This window comes from Solanum dulcamara, chromosome 2, assembly GCF_947179165.1.
Source record: "Solanum dulcamara chromosome 2, daSolDulc1.2, whole genome shotgun sequence".
Taxonomy (NCBI): domain Eukaryota; kingdom Viridiplantae; phylum Streptophyta; class Magnoliopsida; order Solanales; family Solanaceae; genus Solanum; species Solanum dulcamara.
In genome coordinates this window covers 81755436-81772738 of record NC_077238.1, presented here as the reverse complement: position 1 = coordinate 81772738, position 17303 = coordinate 81755436, and the positions used below count along the sequence as shown (strand labels likewise).

The 17303-nt window shown below is 33.9% G+C and overlaps 1 protein-coding gene across 3 annotated transcripts; it reads left to right on the top strand.

The window, feature by feature from the left end:
• The first annotated feature begins 278 nt into the window (after positions 1-278).
• On the top strand, positions 279-15927 carry LOC129881067 (ubiquitin C-terminal hydrolase 12-like). 3 transcript variants are annotated; one of them, XM_055955396.1, is made up of 22 exons: positions 279-434; positions 2295-2369; positions 2457-2576; positions 2994-3116; positions 5547-5624; positions 5757-5848; positions 6280-6388; positions 6470-6538; positions 6690-6800; positions 9122-9172; positions 9260-9379; positions 9796-9918; positions 11103-11180; positions 11313-11404; positions 11836-11944; positions 12026-12094; positions 12246-12356; positions 13698-13764; positions 14084-14231; positions 14326-14483; positions 15099-15256; positions 15575-15927. In XM_055955396.1, the coding sequence occupies exons 1-21, from the start codon at positions 297-299 to the stop codon at positions 15245-15247; spliced, it is 2190 nt and encodes a 729-aa protein (XP_055811371.1). In that variant the 5' UTR covers positions 279-296; the 3' UTR covers positions 15248-15256; positions 15575-15927. The 3 variants fall into 3 exon arrangements, with proteins under 3 accessions (XP_055811371.1, XP_055811370.1, XP_055811372.1); XM_055955395.1 differs by having other exon boundaries at positions 9092-9172; XM_055955397.1 differs by lacking the exons at positions 13698-13764; positions 14084-14231; positions 14326-14483; positions 15099-15256 and having other exon boundaries at positions 9092-9172.
• Positions 15928-17303: the final 1376 nt, after the last annotated feature.

Genomic DNA, 17303 nt, shown 5'->3' with positions numbered 1-17303 from the left:
TTGACTCCATTTGAATATGAAGGATAAAAGCTCCCCAATAAATATATTAATCTTTTTGATAGGTAGCGCCCAACACAAATTCAAAAAAAAGCAGTGAAGTGTACTAAAACTTCTGCTATGCGCAAGGTTTGAAGAAGGTCCGATCACAAAGATTTATTACATGCAGTCTTAATTTACATTAAGATGTTTTCAAGCAATACAAATTCAAATTAATTAAAATTTAATATAAATATTGAACATCAATAAAATCAATCCCACGCAAAAAAAGAAATTTTAAAAAGAAAAAGCGACGGAAAATGAAAGGGCCTTTTTCTTTCAGTACCTTTTCCACTTCCTTTTCCTTGTCACAAAGCACTCCAGCTCAACAAAGTTGCCGCACCTGTTTTACGGTCTCCCGTTCTCCGGCGACGACAATCCTCACTCCTCCAATGGATGTAATAATCTTCTTCTTCATCTCTCTCTAGTTTTTTCTCTGTGATTTTATCTTCGTTTACAGTTTTGCTTTACTTTACTAGGCGTATTTTTATTTATTTTTGCTTACAGTAGCTTCTTTCGGTGTAGTTTTGGTTTTAAAATGCGCTGAATATTGTCCGATGTGAAGTTCACGTAAAATTTCTCTGAAAAAAATGCGATTGTTGTGTGTATTTACGTTGTTTTGCGTATATTTTTTTTTATTACAGTAGCTTTTCTCAGTGAAGTTTTGAAAATAAATGTGTTGAATGTAGTTCGATGTGATTGCGATGTGAAATTCACCTAAAATTTCTTCTATAAATGAGATCATTACTGAATTTATTAGTTGTGCAGCTGTGTGTATTCACTTTGTTTTTGCAGTTTCTCTCTGCTTTGCGTATTTTTTTTTGCTGACAGTAGCTTTTTTGGGTGTAGTTTCGAAAATAAATGTGCTCAATATTATACTCCTGTATGATTGCTGTTTGAAATTTGACCTAAAATTTCTTTTGAAAATGCGATTGTTGTGTGTTTTCACTTTGTTTTTACAGTTTCACTCTGCTTTGGTATTTTTTTGTGATAATCATGTCCTTTTAACTTGTCTTCACCTGATATTTATGCCCTTTAATTTTGGGTGTGCACAAATAGACACTTAAATTTGTATAAAACTGAATAAGTAGATATACACATCCTACTAACAATTCTTGCGAGATATGCTCGAACTTATTTATATTATGTCATGTACGACGCGTGTGTCTATCTGTTCAACTTTATACCAATTTAAAAGCTTGTTTATGCACACCCAAAGGTTCCAAAGTTGGCAAGGATAGATGCTTGCTGGGCCAAGTTAAAGAGCATGTTTATGTATAAGGTTTTTTTTCCCTTACAATAGCTTTTATCCGCGTAGTTTTAAAAATAAATATGCTGAATATAGTCCGCTGTGATTGCTATGTGAAATTTGACCTAAAATTTCTTTTCAAAATGTTATTGTTGTGTGTATTCACCTTGTTTTTTACAGCTTCACTCTGCTTTGCGTATTTTTTTTCTTTCTTACAGTAGATTTTCTCCGTGTAGTATTGAAAATAAATGTACTGAATGTGTGAAGTTGACCCAGAATTTCTTTTAAAAATGCGATTGTTACCGAAGTATTCACTTTGTTTCTACAGCTTTACTTTATTTTGCATATTTTTTGTTTTGTTTAAATAGTTGTGTTTGGTGTAGTTTTGAAAATATTGATTTTCTTATTTTATAGCTGCTGAATTTAGTCCCCTGTGATGAAATTGACCTAAAATTTCTGTAAATTGCTACTGAATGAATTTATTTGCTGTGTCAATGTCAAGACCCAATTCTCAAAGGCCGTGACTAACACTAAATGAGCACCTGCCATGCCTAGCTAACCGGATAAGTTTCGACTTATGTAAATTGCATAAATAACCGTCATCTTATATAAACATAATTTAAGTAGGGGAAGTGAAAGTAACGAATGACAGAAACCCAACATCCTCACATACACAGTATAATGGAATGAAACAGTGGCATGAAGCATCTGAGAGTGTCCATCAGCAACGCATTATTTCCAAATATGTCAGATCTTAGGCCTTCAGGAAGTCGATGAATTCTAGTAGTCCATATTTTGTCAACAATTCACTGTTGAAATAATAAAATAGTCAAACGCGTATATGCTTGTTTATATACGTGAAACTGACAAGGAAAAAAAGATTATATTCAAAGTGGATGAGAAGGACATAGCCTAGCATCTTTGGGTGGTTTTCTACTCAATATTGCTGATTTAGTTTCTTATTATACTGGTCCAGTCATAGTAATCTTTTATTGACTTCAAATTTCAGGTAAGAGTGAAGAAAGAGCAAAATGAAAAGGAGCAAGAGGTGAAAGCAGAGGCTTGTTTCTACATAATGATCAAGGTTTGTTTTCAACTTTTTGTCTCTATCCCATCTTGTGTCTTTATACTTGGGAAACTCTTAACTAAAATTAGTCATTTCATTTTTCAGGTAGCTCGTGATGAAGACCTTGGTGAACAAATTGGGAAGGAGATTTATTTTGATCTTGTGGACCATGATAAAGTGCGTACTTTTCATATTCAGAAACAGATGCCATTTACTCAATTCAAGGTACTTTTATCATTCTATTGCATTTTGTTTTCTGATGAGCAATCATATGTACTGCTTTGAATGAATTCAGTTTGCTCTTGTTTAATATAGAGGCGTCATGTAAAATTTCTGCTCCTACGACTTGAAACATGGAATGTAACTTCTCTGTACTTATTGAAACATGGAATGTAAATACTCTGTACTTTCGTTCTATATTGAGTTAAAAGATTAAACTTCGAATTCCGAGTGCTAACAGAGGTAAATAAAATGAGGAGATTACAAACAATCATAAAAATTGAGAAAAAGGAGTTCTAGTGTTTAGGTGGTGAGGGTTCTTAAAATTATTTGGGCTCTCAAGAGATGAGATAAACTTATATCATTGGTCAATCACTGTAAGTCTTAAGTATGGTACGTTTCTGATTGTACATCTGCTTCCAGGAGGAAGTTGCTAAGGCATTTGGTATACCGGTTCCATTTCAACGTTACTGGCTATGGGCAAAACGCAAGAACCACACGTATCGTCCTGATCGTGCATTGACAGCTCAAGAGGAAATTCAGCCAGTAAGTTCTGTCTGACAAGCCTATCTTTCTGCAGTGTGCTGTTCGTCTGTGTTATGACTGTAACTTTACTGGTGATATTCTTTGTATATTTTATGTTTGGTGTTCCACATAATTTTTTTTCTCTTTGGCCTATCCATCAGATGAAAGAAAAGAATGATCTTAGGATTATACTCTTGTAGTGGTGTAAAGCCATCCTCCATTACCAGTCATTCCTTATATCATCTAAGCCCTTAATAGGAGTTTATTCTATTTCTTCTTCAGCTATGTGGGACTGTTTTATTCATTAATTTCTCATTCTTGACGTGCCTAATCTATACTACCAAAAATAGAGGCTATACGTAAGGATAATCAATTTGTATGTTTGCAACAATAAAGAAAGTAATACAATTGTTGAAGTATGTGACCATCTCATCTAAAAGTTTAAGCTATTTGAGTCATATACTTAATTTAATTAATGGAGAAGGGCTTAAAATGCGCCTTAACTATTTGAATTGGTACAAAACTATTCTCCATCCACCTTTCAGCCTCCAAATAACCCTGATGTCAACCTTTTGACTCCAAAATACGCTCGATATTAACTCTTTGGTTCATATTTGCACTTATTTTTAACAGCTCCCCTAAAGTAAAATCATTAAATATTTATTTATTATATTACTTAATCTGATTGATCCAAATTTAAACCCTTCTAAAATAAATAATAAAATCACATACAACAACAACAACAACCCAGTGAAATCCCACAACGTGGGGTCTGAGAAATAATAAAACCACATATGATTCATATTTTGACCCGATACGCTTGAAAATAATATTAAAAAAATTATTAATTTCATGATATCTTCCTATTGCCCTATTTTAAATCAAACCTCAATTTATTATAACCCTAACTCATGATTAAAAATTTAACAAAAATCCGTATTCGCTCCGTCTGATTGTGCATCTTAAAAAAGTTTTTTTGTTATTGATATAAAATTTTCTATCAAATATCCAATTATCTTGTTATTCCCTCTTTTTATTCTTTTTTTTAATCTCTTATTCTTAATTAGAATATCGAGGACTCAAATTTGAAATGAACTAATTACATGCTCATATTCTTTTAATTTGTATTATTATCATGGTGGGGTTGGGGTGGGAATAGGAGAAAAAGTTATTTTCATTCTTTTATTTTGAAATTTCGATACACACAAAAGAAAAATGCAATATACGTACATAATTGCTTAATTAAATCATCTTTTGTTAAACTTATTATTTCTATGTGAATGTCTTTATTTTCCTCCTTTTTTCTTCCTTGTTTTGTCATTAGTTGAAAAAAATTATAATTTAAAATGGTGAACAAGATCCAAGAAGGAAAAAGGTGGAAGAGATAGGAAGTGGGGGGGGGGGGGTGAGTGCAGAGAGTAGAGGACTAACCTTTTTTATTTTTAATTAACGATGTAATCCAAAATCAGGTCAATCATATGAGCTCGTATATTAAGTAATTTCAAATTATTTTAACGGAGAAGGGCCTAAAATACCTTTTAGCTATGAAATTTGGTACAATATTACCCTCCATCCACCTTATAAGTGTGGGCCGTTGGAAATAAGGGTATTTTTGAGCCAAAAAGTTGACGTTAGGGATATTTGAGGGCCAAAAGGTAGATAGAGGGTAGTTTTGTACCAATTCAAATAGTTGAGTTGCATTTTAGGCCCTTCTCCGTTTAATTAGTTATATCTTCAACATTCCCTTCACGTGTGGGCTTGATTCCTTTTGATGAGTCACACATGGAAATTCTTTTTGATAACGGTTGGCGGCGAAACTTGAGCCTTGGACTTCTGCTTGCTTAGATACCATGTGGAAGTATGCGACCATCTCATCTAAAAGTTTAAGCAGTTAGAGAGAGCATACTTTTATTTAATTAAACTATATCTTCAACAATAGTTATCTGGACTCGATCGGTACTTGTGTTGGTGGGATATAGTACATACCCAATGGAATAGTCGTGTTATGCACAAATTGACCAGGACTCCATCATTACCAAGAAAGCTATGTGGACTTTAATCCACTAAGTTATATAATAGTTGGTGCAATCTTGATTTTGTTTCCTGAAAATTTTGATTATGCGCTTGACATCCACCAATTTTGCTTGCTTTCAAAAATAAATGTCTTCAGTTGCTAGTGAAAAGAATCAATTTTCTGATCATGTTTGTTCATCCATTGCTGGTCCACAAGTCTATCCCCCCCCCCCTCTTCAACTTCCTCTGGGCTACTCTCCAGATGCGTGTTCCGATTGGAGGTAGTGGGACCGCTCAGGCCCAATTTTCTTGAAGTGTGACAATTGTGACTGGTATTGTGATCATTTTTGTCGTGCAATCTTTCTTCTATAGTGCATGGTTTCTACAATCTCTCAAAGGATGGGAATGTTTGATTTATCTTTCATGATCTGCTTTCAGGTTGGTGAACTGAGAGAGGTTTCAAATAAATGGAACAATGATGAGCTCAAACTTTTTCTGGAAGTAGAATTATGCCTGGTAATGCATAACCTGCTTACTTGTCTTCCATTTCGGTGATTGACTTGTTGCATGTTTTATCCGTGAGGCTTTATTTTACATTGTTTACTTTTACTTTTTACATCTAATTTTTTATGTTGTGTATTCTTGCAGGATTTGCGACCTTTACATCCACCAGGGAAGACGACCAGGGAAGAAATCCTTCTATTTTTAAAACTTTATGACCCTCTGAAAGAGACGATTAGGTATTACATTTTGCTTCTCAATATCAACAGTTTGATTCTTGAAACATTTCTGAGAAATGAAATACTTCCACTAGAGTAGTGATTTTCATGTTTGAATTCGGGATTTCCTCATTTATTTTGAGAGAACACGATTATATGTAAAGGTGCTTTGACTTCTACTAGATCTAGTGGTTTAAATTAGAGATTGTAGAGAATTGAATGGGCACTGTAGTTAACATGAGTGTATACAAAAACATGGCAAAAAAAAGGAGAAGACTTGGTCAAAACCTTGGACTTGATGAACATCATATTAATATGGTTAATTCACTATTTAATAGATATGAAACTTGAAGTTCTGTTAAAGTCCAACTGCTTGGGGCTGGATATATGAGTAGTCATGATGTGGATGAGGGTTTTTGGTCTTTCTCCGTTTAATTTATTTTTGTTGTCAGGTATGTTGGACGTCTTTCTGTAAGAGGAAGTGGCAAGCCGCTGGATATAAAAACAAAGCTGAAGGAGTTAGCTGGCTTTTCGCCTGATGAAGAAATTGAACTCTTTGAGGTTATTTTGCTTCTTCTCTTTCTAGCAGTTATTTAACTCTTAACATATGATATGTGATTTTTCAGGTTTTGTTATTCACAGGAAATAAGATTTGAACCCAGTGTGATGTGTGAAAAAATTGACAGTATGCTGAGTTTTTCTGAGTGCCAGGTATGTGCAACCAATTGTGAGTTGACATTTTGGGGTTTTTATGCATTTTGTGGTGTATTCAATTTCTTTCAATACTTTTTTCCTTTTTGTTTGTTCTGCTGGATTTATCACCAATGAAACTTTTTTCTGCAATATTCCTCTGGTTTTGCAGCTAGAAGATGGCGATATAATTTGCTTTCAGAAATCCCTTCAAAATCTATGCAGTGAACAATTTCGCTTTCCTGAGGTTCCTTCATTTTTGGAGTACATGCACAATCGCCAGGTATGTCTGGCACACTCTTATAATATTTCTTAGAGTATGCAATAGATTTTGATGATGTCTCTATTTTTGGCTGTACACCTGCTGTACTCTATTTCGCTCACTTTGACTTTAACTAAACAACCGAACCTGACAAGCAACCCAGTCAAGAGAAAGAGACAGATTCGAAGACATGTAAAAATGCTGAGATGATCTGTCAGAGCATTTTTAAATGACGAATTGCTGCAGCATTTTCTGAAGCAGGAGCCACTATCACCTGTGAAACGTAGAGCTCCATGGTAATTTGGTTTCTCGAAGAGGAAGTCCGGCTATTGAATGGCTTACTTCCTTGCTAGTTTGGAGGGGTTATTTTTCTGGGAACGGGGGGTTGCGAAAATAGTAATTGGCTGGAAATGATGATGGTCGGTGGAAGCTCTTAAATGGCCGAAAAATCATTTATAGGAGGAGAGTAACTGAAGGGAGTAAGGTTAGAGAGGGAGAATTGGGGAACAAGGAGGACTTGGGGTGTTTAGAAGACATTTCCTAAATCTAGTTGTCATAATTTTATAGAAACCTCGATCTTCTTGTTCAAAACCAACATGCAATACAATGTTTAATCCAATGACCAAAAAGTAGATAATATTGGATACAAATACAATGAAGATACTCAAATATCAATGAAAAAAATGATTATTAGTTTAATAATTTCTGTGTGTTATGTATTTGAAATTCACAGACTCGACTAATTCAAATTCAAGCCCGGTAGACCCACCAAGGTAGTAAAATACTCTTTATCTAATGGTTCTTAATTTGCAAAGTTTGAACACAAAATCTCTAGCTAAGCTAAAAGATTCTAGCTATTCTATTACACCTAATTTTGACCTCATATATTCGAGATACATTTATTTAGACGATCTGAACGCACCAAAATCTAACAAGATTCATAATATTACAAATTAGAATGTATCTAAATAATTACCGACTCTTAAATTAGTGGGATTTATATAATTTTCCCAAAATTGTACCACAGCGATTAACAAAAGATTTTTTTTAAAAGAAAACGCCTGGGGAAATCAAAGGACCATCCCAATTTAAATTTAAACCTTTTCGTTCACTACCTTTCCACTTTCTATTCCTCGTCACACAAGCACTCCAGTGGCTCAACAAAGTTGCCGCCGGTTTACGGTTTCCCATTCTCCGGCGACGTCACTTCTCACTCTTCACTCCTCCGTTGGATGTAATAATCATCTTCTTCTACTTCATTTCTCTCTTTTTTTTCTCTCTGTGATTTCATTTTCGTTTACAGTTTTGTTCTACTTTACTTTGCGCATTTTTTTCGCTCACAGTAGCTTCTCTTGGGGTAGTACAGTGTGAAATTTACCTAAAATTTCTTCCAAAAATGAGATCATTACTGAATTTATTAGCTGTGCTATTGTGTGTATTTACTTTGTTTTTACAGTTTCTCTCTGCTTTGAGATTTTTTTTTTTGCTGACAGTAGCTTTTCTCCGTGTAGTTTTGAAAATAAATGTACTGAATGTAGTATGCTGTGATTGTGGTATGAAGTTGACCTAGAATTTCTCTTAAAAATGCTATTATTACTGAATATATTTTTCTGTGTATTCACTTTGTTTCTACAGCTTTACTTTCTTTTGCATGTTTTCTGTTTTATTTAAAGTAGTTGTGTTTGGTGTAGTTTTGAAAATATTGATTTTCTTATTATATAGCTGCTGAATTTTAGCTCCCTATGATGAAATTGACCTAAAATTTCTCTATACTGAATGATTTTTATTTTCTGTGTGAATGTCAAGACCCAGTTCTAAAAGGTAAGCACCTACTCTGCCTAGCTAACCAGGTTAGTTTAGACTTATGTAAATTACACAATTAACCGTCATCTTGTATAAACATAATCATAAACCTAATTTAAGTAGTGGAAGTCAAAGTAAAACTATAGAAATCCATCATCCCCACATAAACAGTGTCATGGAATGGAACAGTGCCATGAAGCATCTGAGTGTGTCCATCAGCAACGTAGTATTTCCAAATGTTGAAATTATGTAAGATCTTAGGCCTTTAGAAAGTCTATAAACTCTAGTAGTCCATATTTTGTCAACAACTCACTGTTGAACTAATAAAATATTCTGACGTGTATATGCTTGTTTATATATGTGAAAGTGAAGGAAAAAAGATTATATTCTATGTGGATGAGAAGGACGTAGCCTAGCATCTTTGGGTAGTTTTCTACTCAATATTGCTGATTTAGTTTCTTATTATACTTGTCCAGTCATAGTAATCTTTTATTGACCTCAAATTTCAGGTAAGAGTGAAGAAAGTGCAAGAAGAAAAGGAACAAAAGGGAAAGGAGAAAGCAGAGGCTTGTCTCTACACAATGATCAAGGTTTGTTTTCAACTTTTTGTCTCTATCCCTTCTTGTGTCTTAATACTTGGGAAACTTTTAACTGAAATTTGTCATTTCATTTTTCAGGTAGCTCGTGATGAAGACCTTGGTGAACAAATTGGGAAGGAGATTTATTTTGATCTTGTGGACCATGATAAAGTGCGTACTTTTCATATTCAGAAACAGATGCCATTTACTCAATTCAAGGTACTTTTATCATTCTATTGCATTTCGTTTTCTGATGAGCAATTGTATGTACTGCTGTGAATGAATTCAGTTTGCCCTTGTTTAATAAAGAGGCGTCATGTGAAATTTCTGCCCTACGACTTGAAACATGGAATGTAACTTCTCTGTACTTATTGAAACATGGAATGTAAATACTCTGTACTTTCGTTCTATATTGAGTTAAAAGATTAAACTTCGAATTCCGAGTGCTAACAGAGGTAAATAAAATGAGGAGATTACAAACAATCATAAAAATTGAGAAAAGGGAGTTCTAGTGTTTAGGTGGTGAGGGTTCTTAAAATTATTTGGGCTCTCAAGAGATGAGATAAACTTATATCATTGGTCAATCACTGTAAGTCTTAAGTATGGTACGTTTCTGATTGTACATCTGCTTCCAGGAGGAAGTTGCTAAGGCATTTGGTATACCGGTTCCATTTCAACGTTACTGGCTATGGGCAAAACGCAAGAACCACACGTATCGTCCTGATCGTGCATTGACAGCTCAAGAGGAAATTCAGCCAGTAAGTTCTGTCTGACAAGCCTATCTTTCTGCAGTGTGCTGTTCGTCTGTGTTATGACTGTAACTTTACTGGTGATATTCTTTGTATATTTTATGTTTGGTGTTCCACATAAAATTTGTTCTCTTTGGTTTATCCATCAGATGAAACAAAAGAACGATCTTAGCATTACACTCTTGTAGTGGTGTAAAGCCATCCTCCATTACCAGTCATTCCTTATTTCATCTAAGCCCTTGATAGGAGTTTATTCTATTTCTTCTTCAGATATATGGGACTGTTTTATTCATTAATTTCTCATTCTTGACGTGCCTAATCTATACTAACAAAAAATAATGGCTATACGTAAGGATAATCAATTTGTATGTTTGCAACAATAAAGAAAGTAATACAATTGTTGAAGTATGTGACCATCTCATCTAAAAGTTTAAGCTATTTGAGTCATATACTTGATTTAATTAATAATGTCTGCAACATTCCCTTCACGTGTGGGTTTGATTCCTTTTGATGAGTCACACATGGAAATTCTTTTTGATAACGGTTGGCAGCGAAATTTGAACGTAGGACCTCTACTTTCTTTGATACTATGTGAAAGTATGCGACCATCTCATCTAAATGTTAAAGCTCTTAGAGAAAGCATGCTTTTATTTAATTAATTGTATCTTCAACAATAGTTATCTGGACTCAATCAGTACTTGTATTGGTATTGGTGGGAGATAGTAGATACCCGGTGGAATAGTCGTGGTATGCACATATTGACCAGGACTCCACCATTACCAAGAAAGCTATGTGGACTTTAATCCACTAAGTTATATAATAGTTATTGTAATCTTGACTTTGTTTCCTGAAAATTTTGATTATGAGCTTGACATCCACCAATTTTGCTTGCTTTCAAAAATAAATGTCTTCAGTTGCTAGTGAACAGAATCAATTTTCTGATCATGTTCATCCACTACTGGTCCACAAGTCCATCCCCCGCCCCTCCCTCTTCAACTCCCTCCGTCCCACTCTTCGGATACGTGTTCCAATTGAAGGTATTGGGACCCCTCAGGCCCAATTTTCTTGAAGTGTGACAATTGTGACTGGTATTGTGATCATTTTTTTCTTTCTGTCTTTCTTCTTAGTGCATGGTTTCTACAATCTGTTAAAGGATGGGAATGTTTGATTTATCTTTCATGATCTGCTTTCAGGTTGGTGAACTGAGAGAGGTTTCAAATAAATGGAACAATGATGAGCTCAAACTTTTTCTGGAAGTAGAATTATGCCTGGTAATGCATAACCTGCTTACTTGTCTTCCACTTCGGTGATTGACTTGTTGCATGTTTTATCCGTGAGGCTTTATTTTACATTGTTTACTTTTACTTTTTACATCTAATTTTTTATTTTGTGTATTCTTGCAGGATTTGCGACCTTTACATCCACCAGGGAAGACGACCAGGGAAGAAATCCTTCTATATTTAAAACTTTATGACCCTCTGAAAGAGACGATTAGGTATTACATTTTGCTTCTCAATATCAACAGTTTGATTCTTGAAACATTTCTGAGAAATGAAATACTTCCACTAAAGTAGTGATTTTCATGTTTGAATTCGGGATTTCCTCATTTATTTTGAGAGAACACGATTATATGTAAAGGTGCTTTGACTTCTACTAGATCTAGTGGTTTAAATTAGAGATTGTAGAGAATTGAATGGGCACTGTAGTTAACGTGAGTGTATACAAAAACATGGCAAAAAAAAGGAGAAGACTTGGTCAAAACCTTGGACTTGGTGAACATCATATTAATATGGTTAATTCACTATTTAATAGTTATGAAACTTGAAGTTCTGTTAAAGTCCAACTGCTTGGGGCTGGATATATGAGTAGTCATGATGTGGATGAAGTTTTTTGGTCTTTCTCCGTTTAATTTATTTTTGTTGTCAGGTATGTTGGACGTCTTTCTGTAAGAGGAAGTGGCAAGCCGCTGGATATAAAAACAAAGCTGAAGGAGTTAGCTGGCTTTTCGCCTGATGAAGAAATTGAACTCTTTGAGGTTATTTTTCTTCTTCTCTTTCTAGCAGTTATTTAACTCTTAACATATGATATGTGATTTTTCAGGTTTTGTTATTCACAGGAAATAAGATTTGAACCCAGTGTGATGTGTGAAAAAATTGACAGTATGCTGAGTTTTTCTGAGTGCCAGGTATGTGCAACCAATTGTGAGTTGACATTTTGGGGTTTTTATGCATTTTGTGGTGTATTCAATTTCTTTCAATACTTTTTTCCTTTTTGTTTGTTTTGCTGGATTTATCACCAATGAAACTTTTTTCTGCAATATTCCTCTGGTTTTGCAGCTAGAAGATGGCGATATAATTTGCTTTCAGAAATCCCTTCAAAATCTATGCAGTGAACAATTTCGCTTTCCTGAGGTTCCTTCATTTTTGGAGTACATGCACAATCGCCAGGTATGTCTGGCACACTCTTATAATATTTCTTAGAGTATGCAATAGATTTTGATGATGTCTCTATTTTTGGCTGTACACCTGCTGTACTCTATTTCGCTCACTTTGACTTTAACTAAACAACCGAACCTGACAAGCAACCCAGTCAAGAGAAAGAGACAGATTCGAAGACATGTAAAAATGCTGAGATGATCTGTCAGAGCATTTTTAAATGACGAATTGCTGCAGCATTTTCTGAAGCAGGAGCCACTATCACCTGTGAAACGTAGAGCTCCATGGTAATTTGGTTTCTCGAAGAGGAAGTCCGGCTATTGAATGGCTTACTTCCTTGCTAGTTTGGAGGGGTTATTTTTCTGGGAACGGGGGGTTGCGAAAATAGTAATTGGCTGGAAATGATGATGGTCGGTGGAAGCTCTTAAATGGCCGAAAAATCATTTATAGGAGGAGAGTAACTGAAGGGAGTAAGGTTAGAGAGGGAGAATTGGGGAACAAGGAGGACTTGGGGTGTTTAGAAGACATTTCCTAAATCTAGTTGTCATAATTTTATAGAAACCTCGATCTTCTTGTTCAAAACCAACATGCAATACAATGTTTAATTCCAATGACCAAAAAATAGATAATATTGGATACAAATACAATGAAGATATTCAAATACCCATTAGGAAAAGATTATTAGTTTAACAACTTTTGTGTAGACATGTATTTGTAATTCACAGACTTGACTAATTCAAATTCAAGCCCGGTAGACCCACCAAGGTAGTAAAATACTTTTTATCTAATGGTTCTTAGTTTGCTAAGTTTGAACTCGAAATCTCTAACTATGCTAAAAGATTCTAACTATCCTATTAGGCTATTACATCTTTATTTAGTTGTAGGTGCTGAATATACTCTGCTGTGATTGCGGTATGAATTGACCTAAAGTAAAAATATCATAGTAATTGAATTCTCGGCTGTGTTGCTTTGTGAATTTACATTGTTTTTACTGTTTATTTCTGTATCTCGTTTTTTTTTTTGGGTTAATGTAGCTTTATTTGGCGGTGGTTTCTCAAAATTTTGTGATATTTTTGGGATTTGTAGTTGCTGAATTTGATGCATTCTGTTCTCTATGAATTCACTTATTTGCAGTTCTACACTGTTTTGCCTTTTTTTTTTTTTACGGAAGGTGCTTTGCTGGGTGGAGTTTCCAAAAGAAATTGCTCTTTTGGATGAATATGTCTGAGTTTAATAGTATGATGTTACTGCAGTGTAAACTTTCCCTAGATTCTCTTTTTTAAGTGTGAAAGATTAATCAAAATTGTCCAGCTTTGTTGTTCGAGTTTTCTAACTAAGCTTAGTCTTTCGCAGCCAGAAGAGCACAAAATGCTTGTTCCTAGTTCTGATTTTTCTACTAAGAAGCCTCAGCTGATCGAAGGTATCTCACCTACTTTTACACACATGGTCTTTTGAAGTAATAGTGTACGTATAGTCGCTTTTATTATTATTTGATGTCACTTTTCGTACTCCACTTGTGGAATATATGTGAATTGCTGCACATCTTTACATTGATTGAAATGTAGTATGTTTTAGTTATCAATATTAGAATGAAATGGAGCCAAATTGAGCAAAATATGTAGAGGATTCATATTACCGACCCCAATAAGTTTGGGATTGTGGTGGTGTTGATTTTTTTGACTGATATTGTATTTTTTTCCTGAGTCATTTAAATTTTTTGCGTGGTTTATTTTTGGAAGTTGCACCAGCAGACACAACAAATAGGGTTGATGGACAGGCAGTGGATGATCCGGCATCCGCCCGGTTCACATGGACTGTCGACAAATTTTCAAGGTTGAATGTGAAGAAGTTGTACTCTGATGCTTTTAATGTAGGAGGATATAAATGGTAATCATATTCATTAGCCCATTTTTTAGTGGATTGGCTTACAAATTCAATGCGTATATGATAATGATGTACTATACGGTGCATTGTCTTGCAGGAGGATTCTGATATTCCCAAAAGGGAACAATGCAGACCATTTATCAATATATTTAGATGTGGCGGATGCTGCAACATTGCCTTATGGTTGGAGTAGATATGCTCAGATTAGCTTAGCTGTTCTCGATCAAGTTCATGGCAAATTCACAATGAGAAAAAGTCAGTATCTCATTTGTTGTAAAAATGATAGGAATTAGTTTTGTGCGTGAATTTATGATGAGATGAAATCTTTAGATTATCTAACAACTGCATATTTTAAGCTGTTTGAATAAGGCTTTGTTATGTTAGATTTTCTGATTTTCCTCATCGTCTGCTTTGGAGAGTAGTCGTCAACTTTAGATTTATCTGGATAACATATTTCAGATTGTATTATGTGTGTACTTTTTGTTTTTCTTTCCATCCTTACGGAACGAATTAATACACCATGTATTATAGTTTTTGGACATTTAATAGTTAAACACGTGTTTTAGGTTTTCATTTGGCTATTAATTTCAAGTACTCCAAAATTGGCAGCAAAGCTGCCAACTCATTCCAACAGATTATGTATACTGTTGTATTCTTTTTGGTGTAATGAGTAATTTGCAAATGATGCAGAATCCTTGCTGCTCTTCGAATCACTATAAGATCAGAAAGGAATTTTGCCTTTTATTCACCTGTAATTACTTTCATTGGTTTCGCCCTTTGAGGGTGGTCTGTATTTATCTCATATTGTATTGTGATTTGATTAATTGGAAGTGCTGACTGTTTTGCTTAATATTCTGATCCTTATGGCAGATACTAAACACCAGTTTAATGCAAGCAAGAGCGACTGGGGTTTCACATCATTCATACCTTTTACTGAACTACATGATCCTGGAAGAGGTTATCTTGTGGATGATAAAATCATACTTGAAGCTGATGTTTCCATGCCTAAAAGTCAGTGACTACTGAAGGTATCAATTTTTAAGTAAGGATCAATGTAGAAAAATTCATTTCTCCACGAAACAGTTACTTTTCTTAAATTCACTGTCATTGCATAGTAGCTATATATGGAGAGGCTACTATGTAATTCATAAAATCACACCACTTTTTTTTTTTAGTTTTCCATCCAGTGTCTTGGTACTTGCATCAAGTCTCCAACTAATTTGCATTTGTTCTGCGTTAGTCTCATTACAGTGGGGGAAGCGCTCCCTATGGATGGACCTTTTAATCTACCACAATGTTTGGTGGTAAAATCACATGACACATTCATCCATTTTACTTGAACGCAGGTCATTGATAGAGAGTAGGAGGACCACTACTCAGGCATAGTTATCAGGAGCAGAATGGGGTAGCGGACTGACTTGCGAAAGAAGAACTGGAAAACAACTTTTTGATCATGTCTTTTGTTTATATGCCAATTCCTCCAGTATATATATGCTATATAAGTTTTAATTGCAGACAAATTAAGAACTACTTTTGTTAGGCAGCTGTTGCATGATCCTACTACTTTTTACCCTCTGCTTTGCATAATATATGATGCATATTAATATATCAAATTACTCCAAAATTAGTTGAATACAAACTGTTGAAAGTACTTAGACAACAAGCCTCTGGATCCCTGTCAAGCATTTCCCTTGCTTATTACTCCCAAATCTTTTTATCTTATGCTAAAGTATCTTGCTATCATCAATGATTCCTTCCTTGTTAGCCAATGTGCTATCATTTCTAACTTATTGTTGCTCCTAGTGACATATTTATCTTGCGATCACTAGATGTTGACGTGACATGTAAATCTTAAATCTTGGAGATGTTTAGATGATTATTTTGTAAGTTAAAGTGTTTAACTGACATAACGAAGATAATTTAATGTGTTGAAATATTTATTTGACCATGAGATTAAGTTAAGATGTCCTGTGAACATTTCATTCTATTAAAGAATATTAAAGAAAATTCAAGATCACTCTATTAGAGTTATAATTGGCCAATCACTAACACTCTTTGCTTGTCTGTTTGTGGTTGTCCAATAGCATCAAACAATCAAATAATTTATAGACAAAATATTAAGTTTGTATTTAATTTTGATAAATAAAATTATTTCTTTTCTCTTAAAAACTATGAACTATGTGTAAATGCGAACTTATATAGATACCTCGATTTGCTAGATTGACAACAATATATAAACATTCTTTAACCTAATGACTAAAGTAAAATAGATAATATTAGATACAAATATAATGAAAGGCAAATTTAGATATCCATAAAAACATTTAATAATCGTAACTCACAATTATTATTAATTTAAATTAATAAGTATCAAATACACTAACCGCTCCCCGAAGGATGGAGGGAGTGTACAGTGAAAAAAGCATCGAAGAGGTCGGATCTAAGAGTAATGTTTTTTTTTACCAAAGAATTGTATATAAATGTCAATCAGAAATTTTCAATTAAGGATAATTTGAATAATTAATGCTATAGGAGCACTTAAACAATGAGACATGACATGTTTGAAATAGATAGACTAATATTCAAAGTACTACAAAATTAACGACAATTGTTCCCATCAATCATAAATGCCATAAAATCATCTAAAAGAAAAAGTAGAACAACAATAAATGGAGTTTAGTTCATATTATTTATTATGTATTAATAAAATGTAAACATTATTTACACAATTAGACTTATTTATAAAGTCATTGTTACTAATTTTTTATAATAAATAAATTAAAATGATAATTAACATATTATAATACGTTAAATTACATCAATATATTTTAAAAACTCTTTACACATTTGGCCGCTCGCCAAAAAATATTTAGAGTCATAACATACACACACTTTAATTTTGTCCAATTCATGTGTCATAGCTCATATTTCGATAATTAAATTTTTTAATTTTTAGAAATATAATTTACATATTTGAAAAACTATGTCAAAAATATTACAAATCACAATAATTAACAGTTTTAAAGACATAAAAAATTATAATAAGAAAAACTCATTTGTCCTCCATTTTAATTG